The 24,509-nt window shown below is 46.4% G+C and overlaps 1 protein-coding gene across 1 annotated transcript; it reads left to right on the forward strand.

Annotated features, from left to right (window-relative positions):
- Positions 1-1,063: 1,063 nt before the first annotated feature.
- Positions 1,064-21,592, forward strand: LOC310791079 (sodium/potassium/calcium exchanger 1-like; the record flags this gene model as incomplete). Its single annotated transcript, XM_083652789.1, has 10 exons — positions 1,064-2,023; positions 6,390-6,548; positions 7,837-7,950; positions 8,186-8,306; positions 9,180-9,395; positions 17,755-17,915; positions 18,159-18,419; positions 19,218-19,307; positions 20,646-20,812; positions 21,343-21,592. The coding sequence occupies 10 exons, from the start codon at positions 1,064-1,066 to the stop codon at positions 21,590-21,592; spliced, it is 2,499 nt and encodes an 832-aa protein (XP_083508915.1).
- Between the last annotated feature and the right edge of the window lie 2,917 nt (positions 21,593-24,509).

Here is a 24,509-nt window from a genome sequence, read left to right on the forward strand (position 1 = left end):
ATCGCCCTAATCCTCTTTAGTAGCATTATGCTGAGCCTGGTGGAAGCCTTGCGTGGCCTGACATGCGGTGCGCCCTTGTAGCTCCCCAAAAAACCGGAGTCAGCATCTTCGCGCTGCGTCCATTACGCACAGCTGGAGGGACCGTCCGCCCGCACGGCACGCAGCACCCGGCCGACCCGACCGGCCTGTGAGGTAAGAAGCTGCTGCTGTACACGCTTCCCCCATGGATGACAGTGTGTGGTGTTGTGTTTTTCTTTTTGGATGGTGGGGGAATATAGATTAGCTGTATGCCCTTGCGTGATACAGTAATCCACTCTGATTACAATAAAAGCTTGATGTGCGTTCCCCCCCACTATCATTCGTTTCGAAGTACCGTAATTGCATGCTGCAGGTAGGCTATTTTGTGATTATGTTTTTTTTGAATTCACGTTTCTAATCATAGGCTGTATAGTTGCGGTTGTCTGGAGTTGCGCGCGTCAAAACGTCCTTTCCCGAACAGGTTTAAATCGTAATCAGAATGAATTTCTATGTTTTTAATTTCGATGCAAGTCTTAAAGTTATTATTTTTTTACCGAGTTGACGGCCATTATGTGTCTTAAACGGACGTGTTTATGAGAAGCAGAAGCCTGTATGATTATGTAGCCATAGTAACAGGTGGCTGTCTGTATCCCCATCACCACCCCCCCCCCCCTCCCCACACACACACACACACACACACACACACACACACACACACACCACCGCCACCACTACTACTCTCCCTATCTACAGTAGCCTATGTTCTGCCTCTGGAACTATGTGAGCAACAATTACCTTCAAAATGGCCAGATTATAGGCCTACCCATTATAATGTGACATAGCCTATGTCATTTTCAGTCCTGTATTAGCCTGTTGTTCTTCACTCCACAGGTTGAGGATGAGAGACACACACTATGCATGCGTGTGTGTGTGTCTCTGCTCTGTCAGCGCCGTTTTCTTGCCAAATAACGGTGCTGGAACTCTCAAAGTATAGCGATGCCTCCGACTTAATTAGCGTCGGGAGTGGAGGAGAGCACCAACGAACATGCATTCGCCCCTGAGGAGGAGGCTCAGGCGGGGCCGCGTCCTGTTCTTCCTCTCAGGTGTGCTGCTGTGTCTGGTCTACACGCTGACTCTGAGGGCCGGGCCATCGTCGTCACCGCTGCCCGGGGGCGGGGGGAAAGGCGCGGCGCTGAAGGTCCACATCCGGGAGGCGGTGGCGCCGAACGGGACGGAGTACGAGGAGGCGGTTTTACCCGAGAGCACCAGCAGCGCTCCTCTGGTGATACTCGTCAACAGGACAGATCTAGAGCAGTGCCTCTACGTGGACCCGGAACTCAAACCTCTTCCGACAGAACCGCCCCCGCCGACGACCACCGCCGACGCCCGACCACCCCCCACGCTCCGCACCCCGCACAGGAAGGGCGAGTACCCGGAGGACCTGTTCTCCGTGGAGCAGCGGCGGCAGGGCTACGTGGTCCTGCACATCATCGGCATGGTCTACATGTTCGTGGCCCTGGCCATCGTCTGCGACGAGTTCTTCGTGCCGGCGCTGGGCGTCATCACCGACAGGTTGGAGATCTCCGACGACGTGGCCGGCGCCACCTTCATGGCGGCCGGAGGCTCGGCCCCCGAGCTCTTCACCTCGCTGATCGGCGTGTTCGTCGCCCACAGCAACGTGGGCATCGGCACCATCGTGGGCTCGGCCGTCTTCAACATCCTGTTTGTGATCGGCATGTGCGCCATCTTCTCCAGGGAGATGCTGCACCTGACCTGGTGGCCGCTGTTCCGGGACGTCTCCTTCTACATCCTGGACCTCATCATGCTCATCGTCTTCTTCCTGGACAACACCATCGTGTGGTGGGAGAGCGTCATGCTGATGCTGGGCTACATCACCTACGTGACCTTCATGAAGTTCAACATCCAGATCGAACGGGCCGTCAAGACGCAGCTCAACAAGCACATGGGCATCGTCAAGGTGTGGACCGCCGAGAGGCCGGAGAAGGTCAGTAGGTGGCGCGAAATCTGGAGAAAAACCCTCATAAGATGGGTTAGTTTGTCCTTGTTAGATGGTCTTGATAGCGTAACAGGAGAGGAAGCAACAACACAGCAAAATCATCAGTGTTAACCCATCACAGTTAATTTAATACTTTGAGTTCTGAACAGCCCACCTAGAGCCACATGGCTATATGAGTGGACTAACAGCTCTCCAGTCGACACCTCGCAACTCCTACTCCAGGTCATTGAAATATCAACCCTTGTTAACACGGGAAAGTGGGCTGTATGTAGGACTTTTAGGCAGATTACAGCCATGATTTGGAAACAGGACTGATTTGCAAGATCAGGCCAAATCTACACGACACAGCATCTTCCAGTCTTAATGAGTGCTGATTTTTCAGTGAGAATAAAAATAATATACAAGTTGCAGATTGTTGACTGGAGAGTTGTTTATCCAGAACTGATGTGGCAAACTGGTCTGGGGCTGGTGTGTTAAATTAACTCTGCTGGATGTGGACTGATGGAAACACATTGCGTTGATTTTCAACACAGATTTTGCTTTACAGCCACCGTCAGTCAACACGACAATATCAGCCATAATCAGATAAAACAGGCATACAGGCGAAGCCGATTGTCTCCATATAGCACTTGTCACTTGGATCAGCTTCTAGATACATAGAGGCCATTTACACCTGGCATTAACATGTGTTTTCTGCCATCACATTGCAATCCGATTGTGCTTGACCACATTAGCCTGATCTCATTTACACCTGGTGTTAACATGCGTTTTTCCTTATCCAGATAACATCCAGATAACTTATTAACACCCAAAATGGTTGTGCTCTCAATCTGCATACAGTTGCTGTATCCAGATTGAGAGGACACATTGCATTTACACTTGTGTTCAATGTGTACACTACACAATGCGTCCCTGACCACCTCCAGAGGTGGTTTGGCCGATCAGATCGCAATCCGTCTTCAATGTGTCTTGGGGGCGTTTACACCTGGCATTTCAAGTGGTCAAACACAATCTGATTGCAATCTGATGGCAGGAAACGCATGTTAACGCCAGGTGTAAATGGCCTCATAGTGTATTTTCTAGCCTTTCATCTCAGCACAGTTGGGGCCATCACCTGCTCAGCTGCAGTGAGAGAGGGACAGTGATGTACCCGTCTGAGCGCCTGAGCAGGTGACGGCCTGCGTTTGTCTGGAATCCTTTGATGCCGGTGAACAGAAGCGATCCCAGGTGTCAGAGACGCTGTGTGACGTCACACTGTCTTTGTCACAACCTTAAAATGCCAGGATGGAAATGTCCAATTAATTCTCATAGAAAATACTGCAGTTCCTTGGTGAAAAGATGTAGCCTATGTTTAAAAAAAACACAAGCGCAAATTCACAATAGCTGTGACCAGATGTGCAAATGTCCTAAAATGCATGATGGCAGGGCCAGCCCACCCTACTCTGCCTTATGTGTCCTCTAGAGAGAGAGTGGCGTCAGCGGAGGACCAAAATGCGTGACTCAGTAGCCAATGAACAGCCAGGAAGGGATCTCGCGCTACTTTTGAATGCTAAAATAAAGCTGATAATGTACAATTTGATTCTAAAAAAAAACCTTTCAAAGTACAACACAAACTGTCGACAGTGCTCCTTAATCCAGGACCTTACTTCCTGGAACTCTAGAGAGTAAAAAAACGGTCCATTGGAGTGAATGGAGATGTCGCGACTCTTCTATATATACGGCTCTGCCTCTGCCACCCTGCATTTTGCCCCCCCCCCCCCCCCCACTGCCCCCTTTTAGCCAATTGGCATGAACACAAACACACCTTTACACACACACACACACACACACACACACACACACACACACACACACACACACACACACACACACACACACACACACACCACACCACACCACACACACACCTGACCTCCATGCTAAATGTGAGCCTTCTAGGGCCAAAACTGTGGCTCCCAAAGGGGGGGGGGGGGGGGGGCGGCGGGACTTTTTGTGGACTGACTGACCGACAGAGCGACCTATAGATCTGCTGGTCGCAGCTAAAAAGGAACTGTATGTGTTACGGGGGGCTTGATTGGCTGCAGACTGAGCACCACTCTTCAGCGGTGGTTGAGCATAATAATCACATGCAAAAAATGTGATCCAGTATTCCAAGTATCACAAAGACATTCTATAATTATCCTCAAGGACCTGTGCATCCTGCTGCTCCTTCAATCAGCGTGCTGAGTGTGCAGAGGCATGGCTCACTGTGCATCCTGCTGCTCCTTCAATCAGCGTGCTGAGTGTGCAGAGGCATGGCTCAATGTTTCCTTTATATATATCTGTGCATCCTGCTGCTCCTTCAATCAGCGTGCTGAGTGTGCAGAGGCATGGCTCAATGTTTCCTTTATATATATCTGTGCATCCTGCTGCTCCTTCAATCAGCGTGCTGAGTGTGCAGAGGCATGGCTCAATGTTTCCTTTATATATATGATCAAAGATGTTGCATAACGATATGGCTTTTTTTTAAATCCACTCCTTTTGTCCAGGCAGTATCAGACGAACTCCAGGAAACGCATCGCAGCTGATGAGTTGTAACGAGTAATCACTGAAATCTGTCCAATCGGGCCAGTTTGCAGCGTTTGAATTGTCATGCCTCCTCCACTCAGCAGGTTTAATTGAGCCAATCAGGGTGCAGTATTGTGACGACTTAAGTCTTCACATTCACTCGGTTTACCTCATTCAATTCAACGTTCAACGAAGCTACATGTAGGCTATCTGCAGAACGTCACGGAGAACATTACTCTGATCCCGATTTTGAGAGTAGATTTGAAAAGTGAACGTGCCTCCTTTAAACGGGCAGCCTGCATCAAGCGGCTGAGGATTATACTTGCAGATTAAGAACCATTTTAAATCCATACCTGCATCTTGGCCTCCTCACCTGCCGTCTCCTTCACATGAACATCATGAGCTCTGGAGTCATGTGATTTCATTTCAGCAGTGTTGTACTCGAGTCAGGACTTGTGACTCGACTTGAGCACTGATGACTTGGACTGGATTTGGACTCGAGAGATTCACGCATTCAGGCTCAGAGGTTGGAGACGAGGACTCGGACTTGTTAATGATGAAGACAGTTTTTTGTGTGTTAGTTTTTTGTAATAGGCCCTAATAATTTGGCAAAAGATATTTATAACTGTATTAATACCATGACATTATTAAATTTCGTGCAAGGGCAGGCACGTAGGTGTGTTCCACCACCCACATGCGGATTCACACTCGCAAACCACAAAGCAAACACATTCCAAAGTGTGTGCTGCGTATCCATTTTGGCATCAACTCATCTATTTAGGGGTGCACCGATCGATCGGCAAGCAATCTGTATCGGCCGATTTTGACCTCAAATATGCGATCGGCTGATTGCCGATATTTCAGCTGATTGCCGATATTCATATATATATATATATATATATAAAAGCCCTATCACTAATCAGGCTTTCCAATGATATAAAATACAATGGCAATTGGTATTATTAAAGGGGAGAAATAATCGACCGAAATAACGTTTCCAAACTTTTTTTGAGGAGTTTATATATCGGTGATCGGTAATCGGTGATCGGTCGATGATCGGTTGGGCAGATATTTCCCATAGGCGATCGGCAATCGGTGATCGGTGGCAAAAAACGTGATCGGTGCGCCCCTACATCTATTACCTGACATTGATTCCTCGGTACTTCAGAGGAAATCCTATAATAAGAATCTCTGTGTGTGACTGAGTCAGCAGAACTTGTGTTCGCCACAGCTATACCATTTTACGTGCCATCACGCTGAATCTTTCAGGAAGTGCAAAGAGCACTAGGGTGACCTAACGGAGCCGGATTTTTGAATTAGGTCATTAGGGCAAAAAAAAAAAGGCTAATTAGTGGCCAAAATGAACAGACACAAGTTCAGCACAATGGATAGCTCCATTTGTTAGCTACTGATGGAGCACACCTGAGTGGAGGCACAACCCTCAGGTGTGGTATAATAAGCATATACCACGGCCTGTCGTGATCTGTTGCTTAATTATACCATGGTCTGAGTGAATACTTGTTTCTGATTGGCCAGCGGGTGTGCATGAAACCGTATACGGTGGTTATTTGCCTCCACGTCGTGCAGTAAAATCGTATAACGCACACCTAGTCGTTGATTATCCCTTACATATGCCAGGCTGAATTTGAGTTTCACTGTACTTTGGAACAAAACTGTACTAGTACAATGTGTGTACTAGTACAAAACTGTACTAGTACAGTGTGTGTACTAGTAGTACACACAAATGTACACATACATCAAAGTATACAGTATGCTAATGTATTGATATACTCTCCTAACCTTCCAGGAGAGGGAGCCGTCTCCTAGAGCTCCTGCTCCTGCACTTCCTCCTGCTCCTCCTCCAGCTGCTCCTCCAGCTGCTGCTCCTCTGGATCCTCCAGAGCCTGAGCTGAGGCAGGCCAGCCCACAGCCTGAGTCCAGACAGGGCAGCCCACAGCCATCACAGGCAAGACTCAGGGTTCAAAAACACTGTTTATGAGTTTGATCGGTGGTAGTTACTTTGCGTTTGAGTGAGTTTGAGCTTTAGCCTACGTAGGTACGTTAGCCAACCTCGCCGCCGTCGGCAAGCTCCAATCATCCAATCAAGCACAATCAGTCAGCGAGCTCCACCAATCAGAGATGTCGATATTACACTTTAGTGTAGTGTAGTATTTCTCCATGACATCGCGAATAAAACATGTTTTTTCTTAAAAGTTGGAACGGTCTATCATGTGTTTTTATATAGAACCTACAGTAGGGCTGTCACTTTTCATTCGAAATTCGAATGCAACTTCGAATGTGGGGGAGGGGTTCGTGTTCGATATGTAAATTGACTGTTCGATTTCTTTTTCTTTTTTTTTATGAACCAAAATTAACCAACTGCTGCTTGCTGGTAATGTTAATCCCATGTCAGAAAAAGTCTCCAGATTTGTCGCATTTGTCTCTTCTGAGAAAGATTGTCTCCAGGGTCTAAAAAGTTGTCTCGAGTTGGATGCAGCCAAGTTTGTGAGGCAGTGTTGTGACTGTGAGCGTCCAAGCTAACACGTCGGGCTGATGATGCCCGGTGGCCTGGACTGATTTTTGTTTTTTAATTAACCAAAAAACTTTGAATATATTCGAACGAATTTCGGGCAATTAAAGTTCGTTCGAACTTTATTTTGGGAAAAAGTGACAGCCCTAACCTACAGTAGGCAACATTATTTGACTCCCCCTGCTAGAATAGACTTGTGCCAGTTGTGGATATTAAAATTAGGAGTGCTGTTCTCTCTGTTTCATCACACCTACCTGTACAGAAAAACATCCCGGAAAACCTGACTTGACATTTTTGCACATTTTATTTATTCAATTGCTAAATTGTGTTTGGTCTGATATCCAGAGTCATTGAAACAGTGCAGTGGATAGTTTTTGTGTCCTACTGTATGATGGTCTTGGTTCAGAAGCTTTTCCACCCACAAGAATACATTCTGGGAGAACAGAAACACTGAATCCTTGTAAGTGTTTTTGGCATAAATAGTCAAATTTGAAAGTAGTGAATACTGGCACAGAATATCAGCCATCGGTAACTTCAGTCTGGTGTTGTTGTTGTGTCGGCCTTCAAAAACCCTTAACGGTCAAACCTGAGTGTAGCTAGTATCTGAACTTCATGCTCCAGTATGCTGTCTTTCCTCTGACTCCTCCTCTGTGTGTGTGTGTGTGTGTGTGTGTGTGTGTGTGTGTGTGTGTGTTTGTTCGTGTGTGTGTGCGTGCGTGCGCAGGGGCCTCCCACGCTGCAGCGCGGTGGCAGCGCTCAGTCGCTCCACAACACCTCGCAGAGGAGCACCATCTTCCAGCTGATGATCCACACGCTGGACCCTCTGGGAGAAGGTAGAGTACAGACCTCCTCACCTGGACCCTCTGGGAGAAGGTAGAGTACAGACCTCCTCGCCTGGACCCTCTGGGAGAAGGTAGAGTACAGACCTCCTCGCCTGGACCCTCTGGGAGAAGGTAGAGTACAGACCTCCTCGCCTGGACCCTCTGGGAGAAGGTAGAGTACAGACCTCCTCGCCTGGACCCTCTGGGAGAAGGTAGAGTACAGACCTCCTCGCCTGGACCCTCTGGGAGAAGGTAGAGTACAGACCTCCTCACCTGGACCCTCTGGGAGAAGGTACAGTTACAGACCTCCTCGCCTGGACCCTCTGGGAGAAGGTAGAGTACAGACCTCCTCGCCTGGACCCTCTGGGAGAAGGTAGACTACAGACCTCCTCACCTGGACCCTCTGGGAGAAGGTAGACTACAGACCTCCTCACCTGGACCCTCTGGGAGAAGGTAGACTACAGACCTCCTCACCTGGACCCTCTGGGAGAAGGTAGAGTACAGACCTCCTCGCCTGGACCCTCTGGGAGAAGGTAGAGTACAGACCTCCTCGCCTGGACCCTCTGGGAGAAGGTAGAGTACAGACCTCCTCGCCTGGACCCTCTGGGAGAAGGTAGAGTACAGACCTCCTCACCTGGACCCTCTGGGAGAAGGTAGAGTACAGACCTCCTCGCCTGGACCCTCTGGGAGAAGGTAGAGTACAGACCTCCTCGCCTGGACCCTCTGGGAGAAGGTAGACTACAGACCTCCTCACCTGGACCCTCTGGGAGAAGGTAGACTACAGACCTCCTCACCTGTCCTGCTCTTAAATTCACAAGATGCTTGGTGTGACAACTGTAGCTCGCTCCTCAAAGTTTGCAGAGTAAGCAGCCCGTCCTTCGGCCTCTTGTTACTTTTAGTAGATAGTCTGATCGTACGATATACTTTCTGTTCCAGTCAAGTCAGAATGTAATAAATGGGTTGCTAGAAAGCTGTATAAAAAAGACATTGTAGGCTGCAGTATATGTGGCTGTGATCCTTTCACTGTGTCACAGCACATCGCTGTGTGTGTACTGAGCACCTGCTGGTGGAGTCAGTAATGCTGCGGTGACTCAGTGGTGGTCCTCAGCAGCTGTGTGTTCTGTCAGCGTGGCGTGGGGGCGACCTTCAGCGTGTCCCTGGCCGGCCGCTCGAGTCCCTCGGCCTCGTGGCGCTTGGCCACGCTTGATCCTTAATCAGCTTTTCAATGCGGGCTAATAAAAGCTAGGATCAGAGCCAGCCCGCTGCTACGCCGAGCTCTTCATGCCCATGGAGCCGCTGTGGCTGTTAGCCCGGGCCTGTGAGCCTGCCAGCTGTGAGTCACTGGACGGCCAGTGTCTTCAGCATGAACCTGAGCTTCCCGAGAGAACTCAACCAGCTTCTTCTTCTGAAGCCGGGTTCCTGTTTATGTTTCCCAGTTTGCTGTTCAAGGACACCAACACAGGTGTGGAACAACAGCTTTTAGACCTGTGTTTTATTTTCTTATTTTAAAGATTATTTTGGGGGCATCTTTGCCTTTATTACATACAGTAGTTCAAAGAGCACGCGCACACACACACATGCACGCACGCACGCACGCACGCACACTCACACACACACACACACACACACACACACACACACACACGCACACACATACACCAATTAGTGATAGCACTACTCACAGCAGTTAACAGGTAACACCCACACACAGATAGACAGACAGACAGCGATTTAGTGATAGCACTACCCACAGTAGACGGCAGGTCACACGCAGATCAACACACACACACACACACACACACACACACACACACACACACACACACACACACACACACACACACACACAGTGATTGCATGATCCAACGGTTATCAGAACAGAACTAGTCAATATGAATCATTAAAACCCTAATTAGAATTGGAGAATTGCAACACAGTCACCCACCTTCTCTATTTTTTTTTTGCATGTTACTTTTTTCCTCTTTCTTGATCTTGAGCTAAAGGGGAAAAAAATCCACCCTAAAACACTTTAAAAAAGCAGTTGGTGATTCTGGGTCCATTTAGTAATTTGCCAAGAGATGTTCAGCAATCATTTGATAAAAGCTTCCTTGTTGTCTCCATAGAGCCGTCCTTTAGAGGGGCGCTAAAAAGAGACAGACCGAGGAGAGGCAGACGAGGTAAGAGGGGCAACAACACGTCTCCCCGCTCTCCTGTTGTCTTGTGGTGTGTCTCGCCCAATTCGTTTACTGACATCTGCCCAAAAACATCCTCATAGTCATGAAGATCACGATGTGTTTACATGCTGGTGGGAAGGTCTCACATCCGATTGCATTCACATGCTATGTTGTCGACAAAGCAAAACCCGGAAGGCAAATGATAAACAAAGACAGAAAGACAGAAGTCCAGGAAGAGGTTAACAGCTAATTTGATAAATTCCCTTCAAACAAAATGTCATGTTAAGATGGCTGCTAGTCTGGCAAACTACAACGCTGTAATAAAGCTCTATGTGTGGCGTACACAGGTCTTTTCTTACTGTTGACTGACACAAAACCGCCATGTTGGGAAGGTCAACAATTGCCATTGCATTATGACGCAGAAACAATAATGGCGTAGCAAAATTAACCCTGATTTATCAACTTCATATTCACTTTACTTCCGATTGCGTTGACACTTCCTGTGACAGTACAGTTATTGTGTTCATTGTGTTATCAGCCTCTAGAATCACTCAATGTCAAATCGCAGCCAGTGTTTGCAGACTAGGTTTCAGCAGGTAAACCAGACGGCGTTTCGAACAGGAAGTCATAACACAACTGGGTCAAGTGGGGGCGGGGCTACATAAGGTGACTTGCGAAATTTCCAAGAAGGAAATTTGTTTTTTTCTGAAATACCCCGATAGCATGTGAATGCAGCGTCACTGATAGAGACAGTCCGCATGTCAGGGAACGCCCATACAGGCTCTAGGGACGCCCACAATAGCTGGCACAGCCTGGCTGGGGGCATGGTCAGGGTGGGGTAAAAACCCCCGTTCTATCCATTCAGCAAAGTTAGAATTTAGCTGATAGCCCAGCCCAGGCAGACACGATCGGGGATTTAACCACCGCAGTAAACGCACATCTGAGCAGACGTCTTGTGTTCTGCTCTAGAACCCCCAAACATGTAGTTTAGAGCCGCAGCACCGTCTTTTGGTGAGTCAGCCCATGAGATATATCGGCGGTTTTACCCCACTCGCGCGCCAGCCGTTTAACATTTTGTGGGCGTTCCCAGACGTGCGGACCGTCTATGACGAGACGTGGCCTCAACCTATGGGAGGAGAGAGCGATAACATTTGTAGTAGTAGCTAACTCTGCTGTATCTCTGCCAATCAGAGACATCCTTTAATGGTGATGTCAGAGGGGAGGAGTCAGTGCAGAGGAAAGGTAAGCCGCTGAATGCGCCGCTTGTGTTGTGTTGTGTCCACGTCTCTCCCGATGCTGCATCCTGCTGAGCACAGTGGCTCTGCTTGTGTCATTTTTTAATTGAATGGGTGTCTGTGTGTTTGTGTTTGTGTTTGTGTCTGTGTGTTTGTGTGTTTGTGTCTGTGTGTTTGTGTCGCAGTGTGTCGTCGTTATGAAGTCGTGTGTCTTGTGGGTGATACGTAAGGGATAATGTATACTGAGCCGGTGATTACTGTGGAAATAATGACCGACAGGTGAATGATTTAGCCCGACGCGGAGCGGAGGGCTTAATATTCACCTGAAGGTCATTATTTCCAGTAATCACCGGCTCAGTATACATTATCCCGCTTAGAACACGGCCTACAACTAAATCATTCAATAATCTGACAAAAATAATTATTCAAATAGATTTTTTAATAGCGTTTTCAACACAAAGCGGTTTCATTCGTAATTGGCACACAAGACATCACAGCTGCAACTGGTTGGCCTAATTAGTAGCGTCTGCGGACAAAATGCTCTTACCAACTGATTAATCCAGGTGTGGCAGAGCAGCGGTCGGTTGTCGAGAAATAATGACCGGTGAATATTGTTGATTGACCAATCAGAATCGAGTATTCGAGAGAGCCGTGTTCTAAGATGATATATATCTCGGTATTTTTCTACAAAGTGGGCTAAACGTTCAGTTATTATGAGTCAAAGCCCCATGTGTGATGTCACAAGCACTTTTATTAAAACAAGACTGTGATCCAAATCAAATGCAAACACAGGGTTTCCTTCCCTGACTATAGAGAGGCAAAGTGAACGTCACTTCCTGCTTCAGCACTGCACCAGGGATTTTCCTTCCGCAATTTATTTTCCCCGTAGACATTTCGTTAAATGTTTATAAAAATAGTTTTACTTGGTCAAACCAAACGGTTCAGCTATATTTAGAATCGGGAGAAACCATGGAACATTTCACTCTGACCAACAACAAAAAAACATAGTTTTTTATCTTCTTTAAACCCATTCTTTTTTATGTTTTGGTCTGAGTGAAATGTTATGCGATCTCTCCTGTTTCTAAAGATATCTGTACCGTTTGGTTTGAACAAGTACAACTATTTCTATAAGCATTTTACGAAATGTCTATGGGGAAATAAATGGCGGATGAAAATCTCTGGTACAGTGCTGAAGCAGGAAGTGACATTCCACTTTGGCTCTCTATTGGTGCGTTCACAAAATATCTACGCAATATTTTTGATAAATAGTCATCAGTAATTTGGATATAATGACTATAATAATAGAACAGCTCAAACAGTCTGTTAAGTTCAGAAGATGACATCACTTTACTGTTATGCAGCCTTTAAAACCAGGAAAAAACAAAACAACTGCCATATCATGATATTACGATAAAGTATAAGTAAAGATATAAGATGATATCTAGTCTCATATCATGATATCGATATAATATTGATATATTACCCAGCCATATTGTGGATGTGCTCACACTTGGTGTCGGCTTGGCTGCACAACATTGTTTGTTCAGATGTGAAGAGAGGTCTGTCTTACGTCCTGTAGTCGTACAGTATGTGAGACCTGTATGAGATCTGTATGAGGTCTGTCTTACCTGTAGTCGTATGTGAGACCTGTTTGAGATCTGTATGAGGTCTGTCTTACCTGTAGTCGTATGTGAGACCTGTTTGAGACCTGTATGAGGTCTGTCTTACCTGTAGTCGTATGTGAGACCTGTTTGAGATCTGTATGAGGTCTGTCTTACCTGTAGTCGTATGTGAGACCTGTTTGAGACCTGTATGAGGTCTGTCTTACCTGTAGTCGTATGTGAGACCTGTTTGAGACCTGTATGAGGTCTGTCTTACCTGTAGTCGTATGTGAGACCTGTTTGAGATCCGTATGAGGTCTGTCTTACCTGTAGTCGTATGTGAGACCTGTTTGAGACCTGTATGAGGTCTGTCTTACCTGTAGTCGTATGTGAGACCTGTTTGACACCTGTATGAGGTCTGTCTTACCTGTAGTCGTATGTGAGACCTGTTTGAGACCTGTATGAGGTCTGTCTTACCTGTAGTCGTATGTGAGACCTGTTTGAGACCTGTATGAGGTCTGTCTTACCTGTAGTCGTATGTGAGACCTGTTTGAGACCTGTATGAGGTCTGTCTTACCTGTAGTCGTACAGTATGTGAGACCTGTATGAGATCTGTATGAGGTCTGTCTTACCTGTAGTCGTATGTGAGACCTGTTTGAGACCTGTATGAGGTCTGTCTTACCTGTAGTCGTATGTGAGACCTGTATGAGGTCTGTCTTACCTGTAGTCGTATGTGAGACCTGTATGAGATCTGTATGAGGTCTGTCTTACCTGTAGTCGTATGTGAGACCTGTTTGAGATCTGTATGAGGTCTGTCTTACCTGTAGTCGTATGTGAGACCTGTTTGAGATCTGTATGAGGTCTGTCTTACCTGTAGTCGTATGTGAGACCTGTTTGAGACCTGTATGAGGTCTGTCTTACCTGTAGTCGTATGTGAGACCTGTTTGAGACCTGTATGAGGTCTGTCTTACCTGTAGTCGTATGTGAGACCTGTATGAGGTCTGTCTTACCTGTAGTCATATGTGAGACCTGTTTGAGATCTGTATGAGGTCTGTCTTACCTGTAGTCGTATGTGAGACCTGTTTGAGACCTGTATGAAGTCTGTCTTACCTGTAGTCGTATGTGAGACCTGTTTGAGATCTGTATGAGGTCTGTCTTACCTGTAGTCATATGTGAGACCTGTTTGAGATCTGTATGAGGTCTGTCTTACCTGTAGTCGTATGTGAGACCTGTTTGAGACCTGTATGAGGTCTGTCTTACCTGTAGTCGTATGTGAGACCTGTTTGAGACCTGCATGAGATCCTTCTCTTGATTGCAGCCAGGAATAAAATAAAGCCACTGAACCGTCCAGTCACAGGGACATTACAGAGCAAGTCTCAGCACCGCCAGTCTGAAGGTGAGTTGTCTGCGGACGTTTAGTCCTGATCCATTTCAAACAACTGTTGCTGTCTGTCGTCCAGTTGGTATTCTCTATATTGTGATTCTTGTTAACTGGGTCTGCCTAAAAACAGGAAAACACCTTATTTGTATGTATAAGAAAATATATTGATGTAGAATAAATTAAAGTAAGAGTTCTTGAGTCAGAGGTTTGACTTACTCGAATATATATATATATATATATATATATATATATATATATATATATATATATATATTCCCGCTATTCCCATCAGTTCCCTTCCGTCCCGAGCATACAGTAGGGGGCAGTGTGTGTTCTATTATGTACCGTTACTCTCCGAAAACATTCAGACTTTTTCAAACAGCCGCTGTTCCCCTATAATACACGACATCTCTTCATTTTGACCCACTCTTCAGTCGCAGCCAGGCCTTGATCTGATCTGTGCCAGCTTCTCCAGCTCAACGCTTGTCTCCAGTCCATCATCGGTTGTTAGTGTGATGTTTGGCGATTGAAGGAGGTTGTTCTGTACAATCAGAGCAGCCTCTCAGTGGACGTGTGTGTGCGTCACAGCGCAGAGTAAAGGAGGTACTTGAGAGTCGGGGGGCTGCTGAGTGTTGCAGAGTGCAGTGCGGCCACAGGGAGGCTGGAGAGGCCTCTCTATACAAGCCTGACTCACTCAGATCAGGGATTAACATGCAGATGTGACCCTGTGTATATGCATGAGTGAGACACAAATCAATCTCTTTTCCTCTAGCAGCAACGCATGTTTCCCTGCAAACACTCCACAACAGGGGCGTAGACAGAAATTCAATTATGAGTGGGCCTGGATAAAATTGGGTGGGCCTGGATAAAATTGGTGGGGCAATTGCATGACGAATTTTTGCGCGCAAAGCGTGCAAAATTCCTAGATGTCATGAAGTCGTCATGCATTAGACTCTGGAGATGATGTGCCCTGCATTTTTAAGCTACAAAACCATTAGCTAGCAAGGCAGCAGCAAGTTTGCCTCTAGAAAACAAAAACAAAAAAAATATTTTTTTTAATTTTTGGGTGGGCCAGGGCAAGAAGTGGGTGGGCCGTAGAAACGCCCCTGCTCCACAACACTGGCTCTTGATACTGGCCAACATGGCAGAATGATATTTGGCAGAATTTAAAATTCAATTCAAGAGAGCAATTTTCAGTCTAGGGTCAGGCTGCAATATAAATAGAGACACTGCCGAGCGTTGCACACAAAGATCATATATATATGGAAGATGAACACTCCAACTTACTTCCTTGACAGCTAGATCCACATTTTTCTTCTCGCCAATTCTCAATGGCTTCCTTGCTTTGCTCGGGAGTACAACAAATCTTTAATTCGGCGATGATTTTTTTTTACATTTGTTGTCTACGCAGCCCAACACACAACAGCTTTTAGCGATGTTTCATTCAAGGAAAATGACGCTGGTGTGTGGAAATGAATGGAGAGCTTTCCCCCCCGTGATGGGCGTGGCCTATTTCATGCAGTGTCTCTATTGGGGGCTCGTCCGCTCCAGCGTGTGGCTGTGCTGGGAGGATTGGTTGCAGTGACAGGATTTCAAAACATTCATATGTGAGAAATGAAAGTTTATTCCTCTCAGCTCCAGAGCGGTGGATTTCCTAACTCTTTCCTCATTGGTGGAAATGTGTCTGATTTAACGTTCAACGTGTTTGTTTTTTACATCTGTGAGCCTCACCACCACTGCAGATTGCTTTTGCATTGACCTTTTAGGCATTTCGCTGATTGTCCAAAGCGACTTACAATGAGGTCAACGGTAGAATTAGCCTCAATTACTAGATCACCCAAATTAAAGGCAGCCAGTAGTCAGGAGGTCAAGTGTCAGAGCGATATCGCCCTGACAACAGACACAATAAGATCTGAGGAGGGAGAATGCGTGAAATCAATCCCTGTTGTGCTTTCGGGGGCTCTTTTCTCACCGGACACTTTGTGGATAGGAAACTAAAAGAACAAGATAGCCGTGGTCGGAGGCATTATGTTTTCGGCTTGTCCGTACGTACCATGATCGTTAACGCGATATCTCAAGAACGCCTGTGAGGGAAGTTCTTCACATTTCAAACATCCACTTGGACTCAACGATGAACTGATTAGATTGTGGTGGTCAAAGTTCAAGGTCACTGTGACCTCCATGTGGTTTCGAGGGGTGGCTTTAGGGGAGTGGCTAGACGGGCTGTGGGTGGTGGGAGAGGGCGGTGCTAGGGAAAATGGGCCGTAGCTAGGGATAGGACGGTCGTAGAGAGTCAGGGTTTGAGGGGTTAGGGTGGGGGAGTGGCTAGGTTCATGCTAGGGGTATGTGGGTGGTGGGAGGGTAGGGTGAGGGGTAGGACCATTTTCCCTGTTGAAAACGATTAGCCGTGTTGTTGAGGTACCCCCAAACTTTGCCTAAAGTGCCATAAGGCTGAATGGCCACACCACTGTGTCGTGAGCTTCAAGGTATTTGTGCTTGTATGAGTCTGGACACAGATGGGTGTAGACTGCAACTTGACTTGTTGGCAGAGACATACAACCGTGAGGCGCTTATCTCTAGTTAAACCAGCCATCAAAGTAACAGTACTTAATCAAATAAATAATAATTGATTGGATTTATATAGCGCCTTTCTAGATACTCAAAAGCGCTTCACATATCAGGGGAGGGAACTCAACTCATCCACCACTGATGTGTAGCACCCACCTGGGTGATGCACGGCAGCCAGTTTGTGCCAGAACGCTCACCACACATCAGCTATCAGCCTATCACGGTGGAGAGTTGAGGACTGAATGTGCCAATTAAGTAACGAGGGATGATTAGGTGGCCATGATTGAAGGAAGGCCTGTTTGGGAATTTGGCCAGGGCACCGGGGTCACACCTCTACTCTTGCGAAGAGTGCCCGATGCGATCTTTAATGACCACAGAGTCAGGACCTCGAGTTAACATCTCGTTGGTGCTCACTCACAGGACAGAGTCCCTGTCTCTGCCCTGGGGCATTGGGGAGATTATTCATCAGATCAGATTACTTCTACTTGAGTAGTTTTCTTTTTCTGTTTTTTTTTTGTACTCTTTCCACCCCTGAATAGGAATGAGTTAGGCGGATCGGTAGCATCCTCGCCTCTCAAATTACAGCTTTGAATGGACCTCAACTAAGAAAGAAAACAAAACATTGCAAAGTGGAGAATACAGGCTCTTTAAAGCTCGGTAAAGTTGCACTCCAACTTATATCTAGTGGCCTGTCTGTGTGTGTGTGTGTGTGTGTGTGTGTGTGTGTGTGTGTGTGTGTGTGTGTGTGTGTGTGTGTGTGTGCGCGTGTGTGCGTGCGTGTGTGCGTGCGCACACGCGCGCGTTTGTGTGTATGTGTTGAGCCAAGATTAATTCCTTTCTCTCTTCCTTCTTTATATATAAGGTGACCGAAAGTCAGAACCGAAGGCTGACCAGGCTAACACTGCCGGAGCAGCAGGGGGCGCTGCAGCGGAGCCGTCCACCTCACAGCCTGCCAACGCCGAGGAGACGAGTGACAAGACTGAGAAGAACGAGAAGAGTGAGGAGAAACCGGACAAAGCCAAGGTACACACAGCCGGGCAACTAAATATTCCCCCATTTTGACAAAAATTTCGTTTTTATTTATTTATTTATATATTTATTTACTTATATTTCATCGTAATGGTTTGCAAATGATTTGGCAGCTCACTTGCAATACTTTAGCAGCCCACCAGTGGGCCCCGGGCCCACAGATTTGGAATGGCTGCACTGCAATGGCTGCTTTGACAAATGTGCTACTGTCTCTGTCGTCCCTGCTGTCTCCTGCAGGAGGCGCCAGATGAGGGCGGCGGATCGGACGGCTCCGACGGCAGCGACCAGGACGAGAGCGGCGACGAGGAGAGCAGCCAATCCAGCGAGAGCGACGGTGGCGATGACGGTGATGAAGCTGACGGAAAGGAGGAGGAAGAGGAGCACGAGGAGCCGCTGTCTTTGGAGTGGCCGGAGACCAGACGCAAGCAGGCCACCTACCTGGTGCTGCTGCCCATCGTGTTTCCCCTGTGGCTCACCGTGCCCGATGTCCGCAACCCGGTGAGTAACGTGGCAACGTAAGTCAAGTGCCGTATGCGTACGTTTTGTGCCTATGCATCTTTTTTATACGTGATCTGGTCCCAGGTTTATAGAGAGCTCCAGGGATGACGTATTTTTGTAGGCTGAATGCGGAAGTCCCGAACTTCCTGGTTCTTCACTGTTTCTGTCTATGGGATTTTTGAATGGGTTTTTGGCGCGATGCTTCAAATAATGTCTGTGGGCAACGCAAGTTTAATCAAACGCGAACCAAGGTTCCGCGGGATAATCTTCACACATGAGGACCACTTTCATGAGTTTTGAAGCGTAACTGCGAGCCCTAGAGGTAAAAAGCTCGTGCTAAGCTAATCCAGAACTACACACAGTGTTGCATAGGCGTCCATGCATTGATTGCGAGAGAAAGAATTTCCGCGTTCACTCGTGATGACGTATAATATCCGCGTCGACCGTTTGCTAGCTAGCCACCCTTTTAACGGCACATAAAAGCTTCAAAACTCATAAAAGTGGTCTTCATGTGTGAAGATGATGTTACTAAACACTGGTTCGCGTTTGCTTAAGCCAGCGTTGCCCAGAGAGATTATTAGAAGCATCGCGCCAAAAACCCATTCAAAACTCCCATAGGCGAAAACTGTGAAGAACCAGGACTGTTAGCATCGATGATTTCCGGACTCGTTCCTGGAGCTCTCTATAATGCAGCAGATTGACATTACGCCTACATGTTCACATGATAAGTCATCCTGTGGCATTTTCTCTGTAAGAAGAATCCAGGAGAATAATGGTGACCTCCTTTGCATTCTCCAGGCGTCCACCAGGTACTTCGTGATGACGTTTATCGGCTCCATCCTGTGGATCGGGGTGTTCTCCTATCTGATGGTGTGGTGGGCTCACCAGGTCAGTTGATGTTTCACTCGGGCAAGATTAGCTGTTTACATCTATTGTGAAACTGGTTTTATGTAGCCTGATATTCACACTGAACGGACATCTGGTTCCACTCCATTATTCCGCCTGAGATGTCCTCCTCCTTAGCTGTTTTGAGTGTGTGTGTGCGTGTGTGTGTGTGTGTGTGCGCGTGCGTGTGTGTGTGTGCGCGTGTGTGTGTGTGTGTGTGTGTGCGCGTGCCTGCGTGCGTGTGTGTGCGTGCGTGTGTGTGTGTACATGTGCGCGTGGGTGTGTGTGTGTGCGCGCGTGCGTGTGTGTGTGTGCGCGTGTGCATCTAGGTGAATATAAATGAAAGCTTTGAGGGGAGAAATACTGAGGGAGGTGGGGGGGGGGGGGGGGTGGTAGGAATTTTCCCCAACCCAATCACTAGTGACTGATATACACTATCTGAAAGCAATCCTAGTGACCGATATACCTGGACCAATCACTAGTGACCAAGTCGTATATTCTGAACCAATCACAAGTGACCCACGTATCTGAACCAATCACCAGTGACCAAGTCGTATCTGAACCAATCACAAGCGACCCACGTATCTGAACCAATCACGAGTGACCCACGTATCTGAACCAATCACTAGTGACCCACGTATCTGAACCAATCACTAGTGACCCACATATCTGAACCAATCACTAGTGACCGAGTCGTATCTGTCTGCTCTGACACTGCTTCAGTCACACTGATGCTGCAGCCTGTTTGCTTCTACATGCAGGGTTAGCCAGACATGTAGCCTCCCAACATCACCAAGAATGTTGCTCCATTTTGACAAAAATCTTGTTTTTATTTATGTATTTGTTTATTGATTTATTTATTTATTTCAAAGACATTGGTTAGGGGAGGTGATTTCAACAAAGTTATTCTGCTGAAATGCCGAAGAAAACACAAACGGTTCAAACTTTAGTCCCTCCCACAAAGGCGCTGATTGGCTCCATTGTTTCTCCCAGCAAGAACAAGCCGTTGACGAGGAAAACCCCGGACTCTCTGACTCGCTCGCCAAAAAACTGAAAAGTGATTGATGGAACCAGGAACCTTGAGTCTGGAACCAGGCTAGGTTTTACATGCTGTAGGGATTGACGAGTCCAACTTCAACTCCTAAGTTGTAATGGAGTTGATGGAATCGATTCTAAGTCAAGTCCGATTCCAAAGGGAAATTGACACAAAAATGTGTGTGCTGGTTCATTACACCCATTCACCACAAGCATCCAGCAGTCCTCCACTCACTCACCCGCTCTCCTCCCCCGGCAGGTGGGTGAGAGACAGTGACTCACTCGCCCGCTCTCCTTCCCCGGCAGGTGGGCGAGACAGTGGGCATCTCGGAGGAGATCATGGGCCTGACCATCCTGGCGGCCGGCACCTCCATCCCCGACCTCATCACCAGCGTGATCGTGGCCCGGAAAGGCCTGGGGGACATGGCCGTGTCCAGCTCCGTGGGCAGTAACATCTTCGACATCACCGTAGGGTGAGTGGCGGGAATTCGGCTTAGAAATAACGTTCAGATTGATTCCCTACGTGCTATAAATAATGTTCTTCACCGGTGATTCTCAACCTTTTTCAAATGATGGACCACTAATCTAGTCCACTTTAGGGCCACGGACCTCCATTTGATGAGATGTTGTCTCTCTGACCCAAATCTGAGAATATTGATATTGTCAGGTATGATTGTGTCCAGAATTCCATGGCATTGAGAGGCCGTTTACACCTGGCACTAACATGCGTTTTCTGTCATCAGATTGCAATCAGATAGTGCTTGACCACATTAGCCTGATTTCATTTACACCTGGCGTTACCATGCGTTTCTGATGACCCAAAATCGGTGTCCTCTCAATCCACATACAGTTGCTGTATTCAGATAGTGCAAAGGATTAAGATAGGGTACATAGGGTGTCTTAGTTTTCTTATAACAAAGGCTGCCTCTCCCAGCTGCGTGATGTCCTGGTTGGAGACGCTGTACTGTATGTGAGCTGTGAACTGTCTACTCTCTGCTTTCAGCCTGCCGGTCCCCTGGCTCCTCTTCACGCTGCTGCACGCGGGCGAGCCCATCACCGTCAGCTCCAACGGCCTGTTCTGTGCCATCGTGCTGCTCTTCCTCATGCTCCTCTTCGTCATCATCTCCATCGCCCTGAGCCGCTGGAAGATGAGCCGCACGCTGGGCCTCACCATGTTCGCTCTCTACTTTGTGTTCCTGGTGCTCAGTGTCCTGCTGGAGGACCGCGTCCTCACCTGCCCCGTCTCCATCTGAGCAGGAGTCCGATTGAGAGAGAGAGAGAGACAGATAGAGACAGAGAGAGAGAGAGACAGAGGGACAGACAGACAGAGAGAGCGACAGAGACGGACAGAGAGAGAGACAGAGACGGACAGAGAGAGAGACAGAGACAGACCGAGAGAGAAACAGAGACAGAGAGAGAGACAGAGACAGACAGAGACAGAGTCAGACAGACAGAGAGACAGAGACAGACAGAGAGACAGAGACAGACAGACAGACAGACAGAGACAGACAGAGACAGACAGACATACAGACAGACAGAGACAGACAGACAAACAGACAGAGAGAGAGACAGACAGACAGAGAGACAGAGACAGACAGACAGACAGAGAGACAGATAGAGACAGAGAGACAGACAGACAGACAGAGAGAGAGAGACAGAGAGAGAGAGAGACACACATAGAAAATGTTAGACAGTAGACGAGAGGCAGAGCTGTCGGTAAATAGGCACATAAAGGAGCAGCGATGTACAAGGACAAATCCACCTGGAGCTCCTCTCACACTGTTAGATAGCATCAGTCAATTCAGTTATTTAGTGATTTAGTGTTGTAAGTTACCACTTCTTTCCCTCAACCTGCCGTGTCTATTTCTGCTGCAGTAGAAAAAAGTGATTTCCTACGTTTCCCAGAATGCCTTTCAACAATGTTGCAGCTGTTGGTTATATGTGTACGTGCAGACAGAGAGAGAGAGATAGTGAGAGCAAGAGAGCAGTTTTTTTCAGTCAGCCCCGTCTCTCTCCTGTGTCGCATGCTGGTCTCTCTCCTGCTGCTGTGAAACTGCTCTCTCTCCTCTTCTATGGTGGATTTCTCCCTGTGTGATTGGTTGAACGTCTCTTGGGCCAAAATGGCGGCTCTAGAAAGAAGCCCTCGCTCTTTGATTCTGAGGGACCGACACCAAAACCTGACGTTCACCAAAGATGTTTTTACATCCTGAAACATCTTCTCATATCAAACTCCATTGTGCAGTAGCTGCTGGAAACACCTGGAGGTGATGTCACCTCGTCTTCGATTGGCCAGCTAAGGAAGGTCAATGCACCGAACTGCTGAATGGACAGAAAAATGCACCAATAGCTGTGTCTCTTTTAAAACGGTGTTAAAATTGTGTTGAGGGTCTTCCTCTGATGCTGTGAGCAGTGTTTTTGGAGGGACTCTGATAGGGTCAAAACATGAAGCTATAGGATTCACTCTGAAGCTGTTGGATGCAACTTCAGTTTTATTTTGTTATTCAGTATTCCTAACCATAATCTCTAAAACCACTTTCCCTATTCAACCAAACTAGTGTTGTTCATGTTTAGTGTAAAAAAAACACACACACAAAAAAACATTTGAGTGTGAAAAAGTATTTCAGGCATCAACATAATGAGTTGAGAAGTGGAGAGATACAGTGACTGTATGTGTGTGACGTCATGTGTATCCATAGATAGACTGTCTAGCTGCCAGGGAAAAAAAGGCTTGTTTCACAGCTGGACAAGCCTCACATTTTGTCAGCTGTTCCCTGTGAAGTGGATGCAAACATGTATTATTGATAGGCAAACTATCAATATGTCAAACTAATACTCCATGCTGCAATAAATTATTTTTTTAACTGTAAAGTATGGGTGTGTGGATTATTTTATATATACAGTATATATATATATATATATATATATATATATATATATATATATATATATACTGTATGTATATATATATACAGTATATATATATATATAGTGAGTCTTATGCCCTAGTCTGTATGGAACTAGTGTATCACAGGCACAGCTGAAATGTGGAATCCTACTTTATTTAAATGTCATAATTTGCATATTTTGAGTCAAAGTTAAAATTAATTTTCTTAAGTCATTTACATTTGCAATTTCATACACTAGTATTGACATTTCATGTCAACAGATATTTACACACTTTATGTTTAGCTTTATTCAAGATAAAGCAAATTGGACTATGTTTTTGCATCGATATGTGTAATGCAATTATGGGGGGGAGGGGGGTGGGGCAAATCAATTTTAAAATAATCTCAGTGTTCAAGAAAATGGCATTCCGGCACATCTGGAAAAGGCCTATGGTTGATACTCATGGGGACAAAATCCTTACTGTAGATGGTCAAATTGGGAGAGAGGAATCAATGTCTAAAGGAAAACACTTTTTAAACGGAACCTATTTCTAGATCGTATGAAAATGATAATTGATGTCATTTACCTTACATTAATTATTATATGGCATTTGAATTTTCATGATCAGAGACATATTGGCGGGGACATGTTGCCGGTCTGATGTATATAGTCCACTATTTGTGCAGTAGGCATCAGTTTCAAACAGGGCCATTGTTTCCATTTGGACTAAAACATTTACCAGACAGCCATTTTTTGTGATCAATTTTTATTGAGTTTTTTTGTGTGATACATAAACACAGGACAACACAACAAAGCACACAAACAAATACATCTACATACATACATAAACACTCACCCCCCCCCCCCCCCCCCCTCCTCCACCACAGATCACAGTTAACAGAGCTCCCACACATTTTCATGGATAACATTTCAAAACGTTTTCATTGATCGATAATAACATTTCCGTGTAATGTGACTCTGAATCAATACCAAGAATTATTACTATGGACAAATAGGACACAGCTGCTCTTTATATTCGTTTTTAGTGCTTTAGTGTCACTGCATCATGGAAGCTATTGAACTACAACAGGAATTTAAATTTGACATAATTAATATAATACAAGTAGCACTAAAATTGACACATTAGAGCTACGTCATTTCGTTATGTTACATTACATGGAAGGTTATCAACAGGAAGATTACTGTAACAATTTCATTACACACAACAAAATGTCATTACTTTTCCTAAACTTTCAAGGATTTTACTAATTCCATGATTTGTCC

Source organism: Poromitra crassiceps (genome assembly GCF_964638095.1).
Source record: "Poromitra crassiceps genome assembly, chromosome: 16".
NCBI classification, from domain to species: Eukaryota; Metazoa; Chordata; class Actinopteri; order Beryciformes; family Melamphaidae; genus Poromitra; species Poromitra crassiceps.